Source organism: Orcinus orca, chromosome 15, assembly GCF_937001465.1.
Source record: "Orcinus orca chromosome 15, mOrcOrc1.1, whole genome shotgun sequence".
NCBI classification, from domain to species: Eukaryota; Metazoa; Chordata; class Mammalia; order Artiodactyla; family Delphinidae; genus Orcinus; species Orcinus orca.
Window position 1 is genome coordinate 79,667,254 of NC_064573.1, and position 19,520 is coordinate 79,686,773.

Here is a 19,520-nt window from a genome sequence, read left to right on the forward strand (position 1 = left end):
TCAGGCTCTTCTAAGGGACCTTTCAGTTCTGCCAGTTTACTGGTTCCAAATGCCGTTTGGGACCAGATCCAGGTTGACTTCATCTGAGTCTCAAGGGAGGATTTAAAAAAAAAAAAAAATAGATGCTAGGATTTGAACCCAAGGCTAAAAATCATCTGCCTCTTTTGGAAAGCTCCCCCAGGTGATTCTGGTAAGCAGCAAAGAAGAGGTCAGGTTTATCCAGCCTGAGCTTCCTGATATAAGCAGCCTGTGCCAGGAAACTTTCAGAAGTGGAGAGATGATCACATACCAGTTTGACAGACCTAGTATTTGGAACCTTCTTTCTTCTTTGCCTGAACTCTGCTCTTCCCAAACTTTGGTTGCCTGAAGAAATGAGGTCATCCAGTGTCAACCAATAATGCCATATGGTTGAAAATTCTTATAGCTGATAAACAACATCACATCCCATTTCCTAGAACTGTGCTGCTTTGTTCTGATTTTTGTAAGGGAAAAAAAACACAAGCAAACACAGCACTTCAGAGTGCAAATCATAAAAGAAAAGCATGTGTGCCTCACTATATCCACTTTGCAAAAAGATCAAAGGTACAGAACGAAGAGAAGGAAGTGGAAAGAGGAACAGGGGAGGAAGAAGTCGATGGGGCTAGAAAGAGAAAGAAGAAAGATTAGGTCAAATATGGGCTCTACTGACTAGTTCTGAATTTTTAAAACCCACTTTCACTCTTACTCAAAAGAACCATAGAGAAAATTTTCCCTTACCAAGAGTGTTGTACCTTCATTGGCCCAAAAGATCCAGGAAAGTTTTAATCCTTAATGCACAAAAATTCCCCAAGAGTCCAAGAAGACTTCTTTGCTGGATTGTGATAGAAAGCCCACGCCTTCATGTATAATTGAAGACGTTTAGGGCAGCAATACAACCCTTCCTGCTTATACACAGACTCCAAACCGTCGCTAATGTGCAGCTATCTCAGGAAGCTCTCTGAAGCAATTAAAAATGGTTATTCTGCTGCCTAGGAAGAGTCTGAGCTCATCCTAGCCTTTGCATGGATTGTGACAACACACTAAGGAGTTATTCACTTCACTTGTACTCATTCTGCAAACTTTTCTCAAACTGCGATTGCTAAACATGTAGGTAAGGCTCATTACTTTTTTTTTCAAAATAACACAAATAGTGAAGATTGTTTTTGATAAGCATTTCCTCTTAATTTATCCAGTTGATTTCTAATTTGCCAAGTATAGGAGGTAAAATTATATTATGTGTGGTCTCCGCCCCCTCAGGAAAATTTTGCTTCTGAAATTGTAATGCTGCAATCTTCATCTTCCACATAGGAAACCTAATTTAATTCATAGCAAATGTTGTACTGAATGGAGTGTTATTTTGCATTTCATCTGTGATATACACAAGTCTCCAAAAATGGAAGGAAAAAATTGGTTACCTCATTAGGCTGTGTAGTTTAGAGCAGTGTTACTCAATGCGTGATCTACAGTCCAGCAGCGCCAACAGGACCTAATGTTTTGTAGAAATAAAAACCACTGCTTGGGCTTCCCTGGTGGTGCAGTGGTTGAGAGTCCGCCTGCCGATGCAGGGGACACAGGTTCGTGCCCCGGTCCGGGAAGATCCCACATGCCGCGGAGCAGCTGGGCCCGTGAGCCATGGCCGCCGAGCCTGCGTGTCCGGAGCCTGTGCTCCACAATGGGAGAGGCCACAACAGTGAGAGGCCTGCGTACCGCAAAAAAAAAAAAAAAAAAGAAAAAAATCCCACTGCTTTAGAGCAGTGATACCCAGTTGGAGGAAGCTTTGCCTCCGAGGAGGCATTGGAGACATTTTTGGTTGTTACAGTTGCGGGTGAGGACGCTATTGTATTCTGGTGGGTAGAGGTCAGGGATGCCGCTCTGCAGCCTCTATGGCACAGGACAGTTCTCCACAGCAAAGAATCATCTGACCAAAAGTGTCAGTACTGCTGCTCTTGAGAAACTCTGATTAAAGGAAAATGAATTGGAAATAGTAGGGTGGGAGTGGGGAAAGTAAAAAGAAAGTGTTTCAAGATGATAAATAATAGAAGGAAAAGAGAAAGAGAAACATTGGCAAAAGACTCATGGAACTTGGGCTGTGATCATGGGGACTTTGTGCCCTTAGGGAAGTCATTTACCCTCTCTCAATTTCGTTCTATACATTTTATAAAATGTGGGAAAAGATTGAACCAAAAGAATGGGGTTATTATCCCTAAGGTTCTTTTCAGATAGATGCATTATAACTTAGGCAGTATTTCCCAAACTTGAGTAATCCATAGACCACCTTCGCTATGTTTGCCGTATCTGAGTGTCATCTTCGCTATTTAAATTTTTACTTTAACATATTTTCTACTTTTAAGATACATATGTATTTTATTTATATTTTATTTTTGTCTGTGTTGGGTCTTCGTTGCTGCGCGTGGGCTTTCTCTAGCTGCAGCAGGCAGGGGGCTACTCTTTGTTGCAGTGCGTGGGCTTCTCTTTGCGGTGGCTTCTCTTGTTGTGGAGCACGGGCTCTAAGTGTGTGGGCTTCAGTAGCTGCGGCATGCGGGCTCAGTAGTTGTGGCTCACAGGCTCTAGAGCGCAGGCTCAGTAGTTGCGGCGCATGGGCTTAGTTGCTCTGTGGCATGTGGGATCTTCCCGGACTAGGGCTCAAACCTGCGTCCCCTGCATTGGCGGGCAGATTCTTAACCACTGCGCCCCCAGGGAAGCCCCCAAGATATATTTTTAAAGGAAATGTTATGTCACTATCATTAATGTATAGCCACTTCTACTTGCCTTAACTGGAAGTAAACACCATTAAAAGAAAACAATGTTATTAAAGTCTAGCTAGATACCATTGCCTTACCAAGACTTAGAGCCTGAGGATAGACCTGTCTCAGTTGAATGGGAAATTAATGAGGGTTTGAGGAGTTAAAGGCTTGTTAGCACCAAACTGCGACCCTCTGTATCACCTTATATGATTTTATATTTACACCAGGGATGCATCTACACTGTGGAAGATGGTGGCATAGCAATTGAGAGGGCAAACTTCGGAAGCAGATTCACTTGGGTCCCAGACTTAACTCTGTGATTCACTGGCTGTGGGATGTTGGGCCAGTGGCTTAACCTTGCCAAGCCCCAGTTCCTCACCGGGAGTTAATAATAGGACCTAGGGTATTATGGTAGGCAGCTTCTCAGGTGGCTCTCAAGGGTCTCCACCTTCAAGCATTTATGCTCTCGTATATCCCCTCCCCTTGAGTGTGTGCTGGATCTAGTGACTACTTGTAACCGATAGCATACAGCTATGATGATGATGGTGTGTCACTACTGAGATTAGGTTGCAAAAAGACTTTCTCCCCCTCTCTCTCTCCCTCCTCTCCCTCCCTCTCTCTCTTCCCTCTTCCCTCTTATTCTGGAGAAACAAGCTGCCATACCAACAGCCATCTGAATGAGCTTGGAAGTGAACTGCCCCCCAGTCAAGCCTTGAGACGGCTAGAGTCCCAGCCTGTGAGACACTGACAGTTTATCTGTCTAAGCCACACCCAGATTCTTGACCCATAGAAACTGTGACATAATACATATTTATGAGATAATATATATTTGTTGTTTTAAGATGCTAAATTTTTAAATAATTTGCTATGCAGTAATAGATAACAAATATAGTTATCATGAGGGTTATACAAGATAATGGTCTTCCATTCAGGGGAGAAGTCCTATTGGAAATATTGCGGAGGAAATCCACAATAGCTGCTAGCTTTGGCTAACCAATTTCATTATAAATATGAATGGACAACCAAAGCTCCCCAGACATGAGAACTAAGATGAAAGCAGCACAACTGACCTACGATGAAAAGAAAGTATAAAAGAAAATGTCCTCAAAGTTATTAGTATCTTCAGAGAGATTCAAGAAGATATTCATTTTTAGATAATAATAATAATAAGTATAGGCTCCAATCATTCTGAAGATATCAGTAAATAAGAAGGCGCTCTTAGAAATTTAAAATGTTCCTACCTAAAATTTTTTATGTAATGGACAGCGGGGAAAAATTTTGAGAAAGTCTTCCAGAACGTAAGGAGAAAAAGAGATGCAAAGTAGGGTATTTTGCTAAGAGACATAAAGGTACAACCCAGGAGATTCAAAGTTCATCTAATAAAATATCCCAAAAATGAGAATAGAAAATGCAAATGAGGAAATAAGATATATAGAAATATCATCTTGATACATGCAGGAAAAGCATTCAATAAATCCAACACTTCCTAATGATTTTTAAAATACTATTGAAAACTTTTTTAACGCAATGAAGGATATCCCCTCCCCCCAAAAAATAAATAAATAAAGCTAGAGCAACTGATTGTAAGACATTACTCTGAATTATCTAGGTTTACTGAAGTCTGTTTTGGTCAAACCTGAATGATACACATGTAAAGTTATACTTTAAATTTCTTGTAAAACGTAAGTTTCATAAAAAGAATTGATTAACATTTTCTTTAAAAATCTACCACAAACAGGTTTATTGATGAAACTCTAGGCACATCGCCGTTAGCGTCAGGAATAATAACAGTAAAACTTGCTAATTATAATCAAAATTGTCATTGAGATCTTAACCCCTCCAGTCAGACGAGAAGAATAAATGATGCTTAAGAAAAAGAGGAAAAAACTACAACAAATATGATTAACTATAGAGAAGATACAAGAGGATCTATAGGTAAACTATTAGAGCCAATAAGGAAGTTCAGGAAGGTTGTTGTGTAAAATAAATATCAGTGAAATTTCCATATCCCAAGAACTACCAGTGAGAAAATGTCAAAAAAAATATATATATCCCATTCAAATAGCAACAAAAAATGTAATGTACCTAGAAATAGAAGGCCTTTATGAAGAAAATTATAAAACATTATAAAAACACCTAAAAGAAGTCCTAAATAAGTATAAATTAGGGAAGACTTGGAAATTTTATGTTTTTGGTCCCTATCCATGTAATATATGTGCATTATGGGTTTCAAGAGACTTATTTAAAAGTGAATATGAATTGTCTAAACCAATTTTGCAAATAAAAATGATGATGAGTGTTCACCCTACCATATTTTACTGCATCATACAAACTCACAGCAATAAAACCCATGAAGTGCTGGTGTAGGAACTGGCTATCAAACAAATCCGTAATCATAAATGATTTGGGGAAACTAGCTCATTATTTGGACAAAAATGAAGGTGGATCCCTACCCACACCTTTACAAGGACCTCCAAATTCCTTGAGGACCTAAATGTCAAATGTAGAACCAGAAATCTAATATAAGAAGTCGTCAGAGAGTGTTTTTGTAGCCTCTAAATGAAGATGGACTTATTAAATGAAATCCAAAATCTCATGCCGTAAGTGGAAAACTGGTAGTTCTGAGAACGTCAAAATGAAAGGTTCCTGTTTAAAAAAAAATCACATAGTTAACAGGTAGATTGTAACCTGAGAGAAGGTGCTTGCAACATATAAAACTGACAAGGGATTAACATCTAGAAAATAAAAGAAACAATTAAAATCAGTAAGAAAATATGTGAACTCCAAAAGAAAAATTCAGAAAAGGATACTGACAGGCAGTTTGCAGATGGGGAAGCCTGAATGGCTGACAGTGAAATGAAGAAAGGCCCAATCTCACTAGTAACCAAAGAAATGCACATTAAAACAGTAAGGTACTGCTTTACTTCCATTGGACTGGCAAGTAAGGTAATAACAGGAATCTTAATCCATTGCTGTTGGGAATGTAAGTAGGTACAGTCATTCCAAACTGGCAGTATTTAGTGAAAGCAAATCTATGTATGCCCCAGGACTTAGCAGCCCCTCCCCTGAACATATATACTCCATAGAAACTCTCACACACAACCAGAAAGTGACGTATATAAGGATGTGTATTGCAACACTGTTTGTGTAGTAGGGAGCTAAAGACCACTAGATGTCCATCAATGCTGGAAGTGTAACAATAAACTATACAGGTTTATGCTTTGGAATACTATGCAGCAGTTCAAAGGAATTAGCGAGAAGTAGAAACAGCAGCATAAATACATCTGAAAATCATGATGTTACTTTTAAAAAGTAGGAAGTAACTATTTCTGTTGTTTGTATCATTTAAACACATATTCACACAAAATAATATCCATTTTACAGTGATACACATGGATCCAGGCACATATGTCAGACACATTTGAGTGTGTGTCTAAGGTGAGGGCACGTGGGAAAGACATGGAAGGGGAGTAAGAATATGAGAATGGAGGGGTCAACAAATAAAACAAGGGCAGCGCCTTGAATGGGCCAGTTATAATACGTTAAATGAACAGAAGTGTGTTATTAACTCTACCCTCTGCACTTGAGATCAAAAAACACATTTCACAAGGAAGAACAAAGGGCCAAGAATACCCAAGAGAATTTTGGAGAAGGAAAGCAAGGTGGTTGGGTTTGTCTTGTCAAATATCAAGGTGTTTTATAAAGCTGTAGCAAGTAAGGCAGGTGCAGTAGAAACAAATCCCAGGATGACATCTGTGCAGTGGACATGAAAACAAATGGCTCGAATTAGAACAGGAAGGGACTTCCCTGGTGGCGCAGTGGTTAAGAATGTGCCTGCCAATGCAGGGGACACGGGTTCGATCCCTGGTCTGGGAAGATCCCACATGCCGCAGAGTAACTAAGCCCGTGCGCCACAACTACTGAGCCTGCGCTCTAGAGCCCTCACGCCCCAATTGCTGAGCCTGCAGGCTCTAGGGCCCGTGTGCTGCAACTACTGAAGCCCGCACACCTAGAGCCCATGCCCTGCAATGAGAAGCCACCGCAATGAGAAGCCCGCGCACCGCAACGAAGAGTAGCCCCCGCCCCCCGAAACTAGAGAAAGCTCGCGTGCAGCAGCAAAGACCCAATGCAGCCAATAAATAAATAAATAAATAAATGTGACAGGGAATTGAATGATGTGTGGCCTCATCTGCCAGCTTGCACATCAACAATAGATTCGTTTAAATTTCAATCTACTAACAACAACATACTGTATAGCACAGGGAACTATATTCAATATCTTCTAATAACCTATAATGAAAAAGAATACATATATATATATATGTCTAATTGAATCACTTTGCTGGACACCTGAAACTAACACAACATTGTAAGTTAACTACTTCAATTAAAAATTAGAACAGGAAGTCGGGGCTCTTAAAAAAATAGGTAAATCATTTAATATATTGTCACAGAATCCAGATGAACTTGATGAAATGGGATGGCATATAGTAAAAGTAACAATAGTATATGGTTATGTTATATCCTCTCCCCCGCAAAGCCTCCCTCCACCCAGTTTTTATTAATTGTATCTTCTTTGATGAACACAACTGTAATAACACAGGATTAAGTCCTTCTCTATAAGTCCAATCACGCAACTTGACTCTGCAGTAAATGATATTTATGTAACACTTTTGAAACTATCAGTTGATGATTTCAATTTAACTTGTAGAAAAGCCTCAAAGAATTAATTTCTCTTTATGATATAGAACGAAATGTAACTGTTATCAGCACTGATGATGTACAGATAATGGCAGAGAGCAGTTAGGAGGTAAAATGATTTGGACCTTGCTATTTAGAAGAGGAGGACAGGTGTACAGCCTCTGAGTGGGAGATTGGTGCCTTAGGGAAAGTGTCTGTCATTATTTCAACCAGTGGAATATGGTACAGAAGCTCAGAGGCAAAAAGACAAGAGGGCAGGGAAGAGGGGCTTCAGAGAACCAAAGAGCAAAAACATCCAGAGCTTCCCTGGTGGTGCAGTGGTTGAGAGTCCGCCTGCCGATGCAGGGGACATGGGTTCGTGCCCCAGTCCGGGAGGATCCCACATGCCGCGGAGCGGCTGGGCCCGTGAGCCATGGCTGCTGAGCCTGCGCATCCGGAGCCTGTGCTCCACAACGGGAGAGACCACAACAGTGAGAGGCCCGTGTACCGCAAAAAAAAAAAAAAAAAAAAAAAAAAATCCAGAAAAGATGAAAATGCATGCTCTCCACTGTGGTTGAAGGATAGCAAGGATCCAGTCCACAAGAGTTCCTGGAACTCATGTGACCCCCAAGTCCGGGTGCTTTTGCTTCAAAGTATTTCAGAAACCACAAGTAGGAGTGTGGAAAGGAAAAAAGTTCCATCTTCAAATTTGAAGCACTTAAAATCAGTTACGAATAAGCCATTTTTAGGGTTACTGAGATTTGGTCGTTCACAAGGCAACTGAAGCACTTTACAGTCGGTCCACTAGAGGCCCTGAAGTAGAGATTGTCACAGCCATTTCCCAAGATACTTGTTGAATTATGTCCCTTTGGAGAGAGTATGTCCAGTTCACCTCAATTCCTCCTTTCTCTAAGGTGTGTGTGTCTGTGTGTCTGTGTGTCTGTGTGTCTGTGTGTCTCCAAGTCTCCAAGCACTTTCTCATTTGGAGCCTCTGCTCGTGCTCTTCTTCCTGCCTGGTGGGATTATACCCTGCTCCTACTTCTAACGCTACAGATCTCAACTTAAACGTTAACAACTTTTTTTTTTTGCGGTACGTGGGTCTCTCACTGCTGTGGCCTCTCCCGTTGCGGAGCACAGGCTCCGGACGCGCAGGCTCAGCGGCCATGGCTCACGGGCCCAGCCACTCCGCGGCATGTGGGATCTTCCCAGACCGGGGCACGAACCCATGTCCCTTGCATCGGCAGGCGGACTCTCAACCACTGAGCCACCAGGGAAGCCCTTAAATGTTAACTTATGAGTGAGGCCTTCCTTGACCATTCTTTTAAGTAAGTCCTTTGCTATTATCTGTCTGTCAGCCCACTCATATTTATTAAACACTTTGTGCCAGGCTGTTTATTCTCTAGGTATAAAACTGTGACCAAATAAAGGCCCTGACCTCAAAGAGCATTTTGAAATAACCTGTTCACTTTTTTTCTAGTGGGAGGGGCTCTCTTCCCCTTAGAATAAAGGTTGTATGAGGGCATGGACAGGTCTGTTTAGCTCATCGTTATATGCACTCCCAGCACACATGACAGTACCAGGCATCCGTTTGTCACAGGGTTTGTGAATGAGTCAAGGAGTAGATGACGTCTTCACTACCTTGGCCACCAACTGACTGGAACCCTAGACCTGAGCTAAGCCAGATTCTCTCTCCCAAGAGTTTAGAATTTGATCCATAGACACAGACAGAAAGTGACTCCAATGGTAAGGTCCCCAGATCTGCCCTAGTTCCTGCCTGTCCCTAGGCCTGGTTGTCTAACTCTTTTTGGAGCTCATGAAACAAATCTTCCTTCCAATAAATTTCCCAAAGGCAATTTTAATCGTTCTCTGTATCTAGCAACTCATTAATGCCACTGATCAGCACAAAAAAGCATTAATCAGCTCACATCAAAATCTGGCTTCAGTGGCTTCCTGTTGTTTTAGAATGAAATCCAGACTCCTTACCAGTGCTGGAAAGGTCCTATGTGGTCTGGCCCTGCTTACCTCTCCTACCCTCAGTGGGCTTCTTTCTGTTTCTTAAGCAATCTGAGTTGTTTTCCACCTCAGGGCCTCTGCACGTGCTATTCGCATTACCTGGAATGTTCTTCCCTCAGCTCTCCAAATGTCTGGCTTCTCCTTAGCCATCAGCTCTCCACTCAAGTGTCACCTCCCCAGAGAGGCGTTCTAAGTCAGTCTTGGACCCAGCACTCCTCAACTGACACATTCACATTAGAACATCAGAGGAAGGACTGTTTACAAAGGTGTGGGGAACAATAGTGCAGTACCGCAGGAACAAAAGAGGGGTTGGTACCCCTCTTAAGTCTGAAGGGAAGAAAGCAGGGGCTGTCTGGGACCCAAAAGGAGAGTTCCATGGAGAGGGCTGCCCCCAGAGGGGCTTTGACCTTCTGTCCAGTGAGTCACCAGCTCAAGGCAACCAAGCTCAAGCAAGGAGAGAGCCCTGGAGGAAAATACCCTGAAATCGTTCTCCTCTCTCCCTCTGTTCTCCTGCCAGGATTCCCTGTTGACCAAACCCATCTGAAACCAGAGGGCAAGGAAGCCTCTTGAAATGTAACAGGAGTTGGCAAACTTTTTCTGTAAAGGTCCAGATGGTAATATTTTCAGCTCTAGGGGCCATGCAGTCTCTGTCATAACTACTCAACTCTGATATGGTAGCATGAGAAAAGGAGAGCAATACATAAATGAATGGGTGTGGTTGTGTTTCAGTACAACTTTATTAACAAAAACAAGCACTGAGCCATATTTGCTTGGGCTGGATGTAGAACATTCAAGATAATCTACGGGATCAGAGGACAGGGTGGAAGAACGTGGGGGGTGGCTCTAGGGTTCACCAGAATGTATCTAGCATCCCTTCTCCGGCTACCCCATCTAAAATACTCCACTCCCCTCGCAGATACAGAGAACAAACTAGTAGTTACCAATGGAGAGAGGGGAGGGGCAAGATAGGGGTAGGGAATGAAGAGGTTCAGACTACTACCTATAAAATAAATAAGCTACAAGGATATACTGTACCAAACAAGGAATATAGCCAATATTTTATAATAACTCTAAGTGGAGTATAATCTGTAAATATTCTGAATCACTGTGTTGTACACCTGAAACTTATATAACATTGTAAATCAACTGTACCTCAATATAATAATAGTTTAAAATTAAAAAAATACTCCACTCCCCCAACTCACTATCACATTATCCTGTTTTATTGCCTTCCTTACAGATTGTAAGTATCTCATTTGTTTGTCCATCAGAGTAGGCATCATGGCTCTCTTGTTTGCCACTATATCCCCAGCACCTGAAATAGTGCCTGACATGTGGTAGCTTCTCAAATAAATATTACTGAGTGAATAAGAAGACTTAACTGACAAAGTGTGATACAGGTTGACAAAACCAGAACATCTGGTCTCCTTAACTCAGGTGCACCAAATGATACACTCCAAACATAGAGACTCAGCTCTCCCTCTCTAGCCCACATGTAGGTGCAATCCTTGTCTACTCTTCAGTCTTCCTAATCCCCACCAGATCAAGCCTGCTCAGCTGTCACCCCTAGCACCTCCACCACCCATTACTCCAGGCTGCCATTCCACGGGTCAGTTTTCAGCCTTTCAGAACCTAATCTGGTTTGCAGTCCAGATTCTTTGCAAGTGATTCTGCTTCAGGAGACCTCCTGCGAACATGGCGAGCCACATGCAAGTCCCCACTCGGCAAGGGAAGGAGAACGCTTTTATAGAGGGGAAGAGGCAGTGGGAGGGCTCTAGGAAACAAAGAGTCCATGGCTTGTCATTGGCTGAGTCCTTGCCAGGAAAAAAGAGGAATCTTTCTTCTTCCTGTTGGGCACTGTTATCATCACAGGGCATGAGGGCTCCCCCTTCTGGTCTCCCAACTCTATTTAGTTCAAGTTTCTGTTTATTAATTTTTTATAGCAGGTGCATCCATGAGTTGCAGAGTATAGTCCAAAACACAGCATTTTCTCTCTATATATGTACACATATGTATGTGTGTATATCATTATTATATATATATATATATATATATAATTATAGGCTGGATACAGTTCTTCTCTGGAACAATGGAGGATGAATGGGAAAAAGATTTTTAAGTCAGAGAGTTTGTGTTTTATGTCCCTCAGTCTTCAAGTGGTTTCATTAAAAGGTGTTGTGGTTTAAAAAATTAACAGGACAGAATCTGTTTCACCCTTATACTCCCTCTCCCCTGTTTTGCTCATTTTTCCCCCTTGTGAGAGGATCAAAATTGTTGGAAATTGGAAACGTAAATGGTTTTCTAATAATATTAGCCAAAAAGGCACTGTTCTTTTGTAGCAAAGCCCTGAGACCATAGCAGTTACTTTATGACTGCTAAAGCCAGGTAGTTGAGACTAATGCAGAATCTGGCAGCAAATGTACTCAACTTCTTACCATTCCTGAAGATCTGGAACCTTTCTCTTGCATTTTCACAGATCAGCAGATTCTCAATCTCTCTCTCTCTCTCTCTCTCTCTCTCTCTCTCTCTCTCTCTCTCCCCCTCCCTCTCTCCCCCCCTTCCTCCCTTCCTCCCTCTCCCTCCCTCCCTCCCTCCTTCCCTCTCTCTTTCCCGCCTTCCCTCTCCCTCCCTTCCTCTATTATGGAATCCTAGATACAACTAACATCAAAAAGCATACATTCAACATCACCCCATTGAATATTGTAGATCTAGGGATCCATTTGGCATTGAGAAGTTGTTCTTTTTCTTTTTTTTTTTTTTTTTGCGGTCCTCACAGGCCCAGCCGCTCCACGGCACGTGGGATCTTCCCGGACCAGGGCAGAAGCCCGTGTCCCCTGCATCGGCAGGCGGACTCTCAACCACTGCGCCACCAGGGAAGCCTGAGAAGTTGTTCTTTGAATCCATCTCATTTCATCTCATTTGAGTCATCTCATTTCTGTAGTCCATTGAATCTGTGATTGTTTCCTTGGCCTACATTTTAATTTTACCTTTGGTACATACCTTATAATTTCTCAACCAGCAAGTCTGTTTTCTTTGCCTTTCAAAGACAAACGTCTACCCTGTAAAATCATGAGTCATAAAGAAACGATCACAAATGCTGATAACTGGGCACACAAGATGTCCATCACAGCATTTTTCATGTTTTGTGTAACAACAGAAACCCACTAAAAAGAACCTAAATAGCTAATTATCAGGGAATGGTTACATAAGTAATAATCCATCTAATTAACAGGAAACGATACAGACTATGAAAACATCTACAAAGAACGTTAATAGTGATATAACATGTAGGAGGGTTAGAAGGAAATATTCCCTTATTTTCATGGTGGTTAACACTGGATGGTAGGATATAGGTGATATCTCGTCTTATTTACGCTTTTATTCATTTCCCTACTTTTCTAGAATGAAGGTATATTAGTTTTACATTTGGAAGTAAAACTTTTTTCAAAGGTCAAAAGGGGTAAGTTGCTACCTCAGGATCTAGAAAGCTGGAGTGAGTTTTTCCCTCTCCTACGCTGGCTATTAGGAAGTCACTTTCTTCTCTCCTTTTAAAAGAGGGAAGGTATTTCCACATTATTAAGCAATCAGCCAGTAGGGTTCATTCAAGAGCAATAAATTGACCTCTCAAGAGAAAATTAGTGAAGCTCAGGAAATTAGAGCTAGAAACCCCTTCTGAGTGGTCTAACGCATCCCTCAAGAATCAACGCCATATACATTGCACTTTCTGGTATGGGCACTCTCTTTTCAATCTAATTGTAAATGTTTCAAGTGATTGCAATTTCACTGCTGTATTTTAGACCAGTCAACAAACTATTAATCCATCTTCCCTGAGCAGAATATAATAACTCCAGCAAACTTCAGAGATGCCAAACTACCTCTCTTGCCTGGACCTGCTAGCTGAACAAGTATCTTAGACCTGGTTCAAATCCTGGCACCTCCACTCAGCTATAAGGCCTTACACAACACAGTTTACCTATCTGATCCTAGGTTTCCTCAGCTGTAAAAAGAAACCTCTCAGGCTTCCCTGGTGGCGCAGTGGTTGAGAGTCTGCCTGCCGATGCAGGGGACACGGGTTTGTGCCCCAGTCCGGGAAGATCCCACATGCCGCGGAGCGGCTGGGCCCGTGAGCCATGGCCGCTGAGCCTGAGCATCTGGAGCCCATGCTCCGCAACGGGAGAGGCCACAACAGTGAGAAGCCCGCGTACCGCAAAAAAAAAAAAAAAGAAACCTCTCCACATATCTTACGAATGGTGCTGTAGGAATTAAATGAGATGATGCATCTAGGGAATGCATTGAGTGCACACAGTAGGTGCTCAGTAAATGTTTGGTGACTCCAAGAGTGTTGGACCGCTGTTCAACAGTTGTTTTCCTGACAGAGGAGATGGGCTATGCTGAGTCAACAACCCCTTTTTTGTGTGTATTTCCCTGGATGACACAAGTGGGTTGGAGTGGATGGTGCAGTTCATGACCTTGAAACAGCAAAATTCCATTTGGTACCCAGTCCTTGGGCTTAGTCACACCAACTAATATCACCAGGCTCACATCACACATATGGCTCAGACAGCCACCATTGGAGCCTTTCCATTGTTGATAAGAGCTGCAACTAGAACACTGGCCATGGGGATGGGGAAAAAAAGAATGGAGTGAAGAGTCATGTTTGACATGGAATCAGTAGGGTGTGATGAATTGTTCATGTAGAAGCTGAAGGAAAGAGAGTAATAATGCCCTCCAAGTTCCTAACTTGGATGACTACATGCACAGTTTATTGAGTCAACAAATATCTACTGAACACCTATTAAGAGCCAGGAACTGGGCACGAGGAACACCACAGTGAACAAAACAAACAAACAAAAATCTCTGCTTTTGTGAGTTTACCTTCTAGTGGGAGAGACAGACAATAACTAGTAAACAAATAAATAGGACAGTTTCTGGTTGTGGTAATGTAGTGAAGGAGATAAATAGGATAAAAGGATGGAGAATAAGATTATGGAAGCCTGCTTTAGATATGATGGTCAGGGAAGGACTCTCTCAGGAGGTAAATACATGAGGTGATGGGCTCTGAAAATGAGGAGACAAAAGGTGAGGAGAGGGAGGGATACAGTCCGGGAAGAAGGAATAGCAGGTCCAAGACCTTGGGATAGGAAGAGGCTAGGTGTACTCCTTGAGAAATGAAAAGAAAAAAAAAAAAAAAGGCCCTTGAAACTGGGCATAGTGAGGGGAGAGGATTGGCCGGGGAGGAGGTTAGAGAAATGGGTGGGACCCATTAGCCAAGGACCAAGCCTTGAGAAGCAGGTTCTTGGGGAGGACATTTTCACATTTGACATGCTGAGTTTGAGGCACCAGAGGCAACCTAAAAACTAAAGATCCAGACCTACATCCTGCGAACTAGAGACAGTATTGGGATTTGGGAAAACGTTCCGTTCCGTCAAAATCACTGGGGAGTGTTCTAAAAATACGGACTTCTCAGGCATTCAAAATACAGATTTCTGGGGTGCCACCCTGGGAAGTTCTAATTCAAATAGATCTTGGTCAAGATCCGGAAATCATTTTTCATTTCTCCCAGGTAATTCTGATCCATTCATTCAAGACTACTGCTTGCACTCCTGGTATGTACCAGGACAATTCTAAGTGCTGGAGACACAGCCCTGAACAGGTTACAGAGCTTATAGTCTCGAGAAAGAACAGACAGCAAACCAGTAAACAAAGTAAATTACCATAATGATACATGTCACCCCCCCCCAAAAAAAGCTGGTAAAATGTATAATAATTATGGGGACCTACACTAGATAAATCTAAAGAGCTCCCTGTCTCTCTGAGGAAGTGACATTTCAGTTGACAGCTGAGGCGTAGAAGGAGCAGCCGTGTGACAGTCTCGGGGAACACCATTCCAGGCAGAGGTAACAGCCGAGGCAAAGGCTTACTCGAGAGCTCAGTAGATGAATCTGATTCTCTGGCTTATTCTCACTTGATTAACCAACCCAAATGGGGGAGAAGGCATGGTGGGAAAGGTACTGTTGTACTGTTTCATCATTTTTTAAATCATTTTTAAAAATTGAAGTACAGTTAATTTAGTTTTTCAGGTGTACAGCAAAGTGATTCAGATAGATATGTAGATAGATAGATATCCCTTTTCAGTATCCATTGTAGGTTATTACATGATATCAAATATAGTTCCCTGTGCTATACAGTAGGTCCTTGTTATTTATCTATTTTATATATAGTAGTATGTATATGTTAATCCCAAACTCCTAATTTATCTCTGTCTCCCTACCCCACCCCTGCTATCCCCTTTGGGAACCATAAGTTTGTTTTCTGTATCTGTGAGTCTATTTCTGTTTTGTAAATAAGTTCATTTGTATCTTTTTTTTAGATTCCACATATAGGTGATGTTTCATCTTTATATGTTCACCCAGCAAGCTATGCTAAGCACAATACCAGATACTGTACCAAGGGCTGACACAAAGATGAGCGAGACAGTTCCCTGTCTCAGGGAGTTTGCAGTCCAGTGAGGGAGGTAGATATTCAAATCACCGTGGCCCATGAAATGAGTGAGAGCATCCCAGATAATCAAGTGATGTTCTGAGAAAGCCGAGCAGATGAGTAATACTTTCTCACCTCATCTCTCCGTATGATGGTGTGAGCAACTTTTTTTGAGACTCTACACACTAAAATTATTTGCACTTCTTTGTGACCCTGCCAGCTGAGACTATCTGGATTTTTCGTGAAATATTTGCAACAATGGATATTGGGTTTGAGATACTGTATAACGACTATATTTGGGGGAAATATCATTCTAATAATAGCTAACATTTATTGAGCCCTTAGAATAACGTGGCTTGACATGCAGTCTCATAGTCTTTACAACATCCCTGTAAGGCAGGGTCTCTCATTATTCCACCTCTTTTGGATGAAAAAATCGGAGCTCAGTCAGGTGAGGGAATTTTCCTGAGGTCATTCAACTCAGATGTGATGACTTCCCAGCTCTATCTGGGTTCGGAGCCCCAGTTCTGGTCCATACCGTCTTTCGTAAATTGCCCAGATACTGGTACCATTGCTATCCTCACCCCAGTTCCCAAAGTGGATCCCTGGCTCTCCTTTCCATCCCAGTAACCACCTGGGTTGTCTACACTAGTTAGATCTATCTGCTTCTCTCTTTCCTGTAGGTGGGAAAGTGGAGCAGAGAAGGACTCCTTGTTTCCACACTTGGGGGAAAGTGGAGGGCACCGGGGCAGGCCCTGACCGGGTGGTGCCCACTGCCTGTCTACACTCCACTCCAGTCTCCAGAGGCCCCCTGTGCAGTGTGTGAAGGGTTCGGCCCCAAACTGAGCACCTTGTTCCCTGCCCACCTGTTAAGGAAATCAGTGGGGCTCAATGTTCAAAGTCTTAGAAGGAGGATGGGGCAGGGGAAGCTAATCCTTAAAGTCAAGAGGAAGTAATAAGTCTTTGGGCACCTCGGTAGGGTTGGATAGCCAACTGGATAGAGCTGTGTCGTCTGCTGTGACGCTGAATATATTCAAATTCAGCTGCTTAAAAAGATGAGCTGGTCATCTTCAGCCTGTAGGTCAGCCAGTCTACAACGTAGAGTCTTTGCATTCCCTTCCCTGAGCCTCCTTTTACTCCGGACTCTTAGGTGTGAGTCTGGGTGTCTGCCTGTTGGGCCCTGGGTGTGTCGTCAAGGAGTGCCTTCCCCCTGTTTCTCAGGCTGGCGGGCTCCCTGTCTCCTCCCCCACGCCCTCGCTCCCTCGCTCCCTCGCTCCCTCGCTCCCTCCCTCCCTCCCTCCCTCTCCTGCGGAGGCTCTTGGCCTGGGTCCCTGAGGCCAGGCGGGTGCAAGTGAAGGGCGCCGGAGGGGTGAGGTTACGTCTCCCTGGAGCCCCGCGCCGCTGGCTTTTCAGCGACTTGCCGGGAGCCCGTGGCCAGAGCCCCAGACCGCGCCGACCGCCTCCCTGCACCGTGCGCCTCGCCCATGTCTCAGTCCGCTCCCAGCTCGGACTTCAAGAGGGCTTTGGACAGCAGCCCCGAGGCCAACACTGAGAATGACAAGACCGAGGAGGACGTGCCCATGCCCAAGAACTACCTGTGGCTCGCCATCGTCTCGTGTTTTTGCCCCGCGTACCCCATCAACATCGTGGCTTTAGTCTTCTCCATCATGGTGAGTGAACGAGGGCCCGCAGCAGCCAGGGAGGAGAGACCTGGGCGTGTAGAGCCCCTCCTGGGGGCCCCTCCTAGGGACTCTTCGCACTCTCCGCCCTCGCCGCTCCCTTCCTCACAGCCCCCCGTGCACCGGGGGTGTTCTGTCCTCCGCAGCCCCTGCTCACCTTTCTCGGGCTCTCCGCACTCTCCCTCCAACCATCAGCGCCGCCACTGCGCTCCCTGTGGCTCTCAGAGCCCGGCCCAAGCCTCCCCCAGGCCCGCTTTCCACTTCTTCCAGCAGCGCCCGTGGTGCATTCTCTCCGTCCCGGGGAGGTTCTTCCCCGGACATTCCCGCTTCTTTCCCGGCCTCCTCCGACATTCCTGGGACCCATCCGATTCTTCTCAACCCGTTTTTCTGGAGCCTCAAAGCGCGCCACCCTCACAGGCAGCAGCACGCCCCGTCCCCTGAGCACGCAGGCTCCGCGCCGCTCTTCGCCCCGCCGGGGCTCGGCCTCTCCAGGGCGCGGCACTGTCTCTGTCTTTTAGCGCGGAGTCCTTTCTTTGCCGCGCCCGGAGCGCCGCCTCCGCCATTCTCTGAGGGTCCCCAGGCGATCCCCGATGTCCTCTAGGCCCCTGGTCCCACACTTCAGCACGCCCTCTCTGCGGCTCCCGTCCCTTCGCACTTCTTCCTACGCCAGTTCCCTCTGCCTGGCTCTCTTCGGCACCCTTTGACCCCGCTTTCCAGTGAGCCCGCTCTCCAGGCCTTTCTTGGGCTACCCCTGTGCCCCTCTCACCAGCAGTGTGCGAGCTCACCTTTTACTCTTTCTGCCCCAGCATGTCGTAGTCCCTCTCTCACTTCCTGCGCGGGGCCCTATGCCCGCCTCTCTTGGTGTCCCCCAAGGGCTCCCAGGCGCCCCTCCACCGCTGGGTCTTACGGCCTGGGAGCTCCCGGGAACCCACTGGGGACTCCCGCGCCCCGTGCAGCTCCGCGCGCCCTTTGCGCTGGCCTCCCGAGCTGCGTGCCTCTCTCTGAGCGTTCCAGTCCCCCCCTTCCGAAGCTCGCCTCCACCGCCCTCTTCCGCCCAGGTAGGAGCTCCGTGCGAACCCCACCGGGAGGGCAAGGAGCGCCCGCGAGGTCCTAACCTTATTGACTGGAGCAGCTGGTCGGGCACTGTCCCGGGACAACCCTTGCACTGAGCTCCCTCCCCACCTCTCCTGACCGAACTCTCCAGCCACAGACCCGGGAGAGTCCGGATTCAGCTCAGTAAAGATCAAGAGCCGCCGGCCCCCTCCCCCCTTCAAGCCCGCCCTCACTTGCCCGTGGGTGGTTCCGTATTCGCTTCGTGGGTACACGCGAAGACCTCATTTGCACGCGCAGCTTGCCCTCTCTCAGACCCCGTTTGTACGCTATCTGCACCAACATTCAAGCGTTCAGCCGCTGAAGTTCTGACTAACTGGGTTCAAATCCCAGTGCCACCATGTACTAACTAGCTGTATGCATCTCTCTTAACGTCAGTCTCTTTGTCTGTAAAATGAGAATAATCAAAGCCATATGTCTTAGGGTTGTTGTATTAATGAGATAAAGTGTGACCCGCTTGGCACAGTGCCCAGCATGGTGGAGGTATCAGATCTTTCCTCACTTGTCACTGGCTGAGGGCTTCTCTGATCGCTGTTTAAAATCAAACCCCCACAAGCTCTATTCTCCCTTCCCCGATAGTTTTTGCCCAGAGCACTCGTCTGCATCTGATATATTATTTCACTTAACATGCTTACTGTGTGTGTCCCCTTGTTAGAATATAAGCTCTCTGAGGGCCGGGATATTTGCTTGTTGCTTGTTTTTTGTTGCTGTACCTTTACCTAGAAGAGAATCTGACAGGTGGTAGATGCCCAATAAATATTACAAAATGAATGCCTGAATGAATGCCTGAATGAAT

At 44.7% G+C, this 19,520-nt stretch overlaps 1 protein-coding gene across 2 annotated transcripts in view; it reads left to right on the top strand.

Annotated features, from left to right (window-relative positions):
* The first annotated feature begins 17,223 nt into the window (after nucleotides 1-17,223).
* The window catches only part of TMEM233 (transmembrane protein 233), a 41,745-nt gene continuing 39,448 nt past the window's right edge, over nucleotides 17,224-19,520 (top strand). Inside the window, exon 1 of one of the 2 annotated variants that reach the window (XM_049698215.1) lies at nucleotides 17,224-17,605. In XM_049698215.1, the coding sequence (XP_049554172.1) occupies nucleotides 17,420-17,605 (186 nt within the window). In that variant the 5' untranslated portion in view covers nucleotides 17,224-17,419. The remainder of the gene's footprint in view (nucleotides 17,606-19,520) is intronic. The other variant, XM_004276748.2, reaches the window with a different exon arrangement.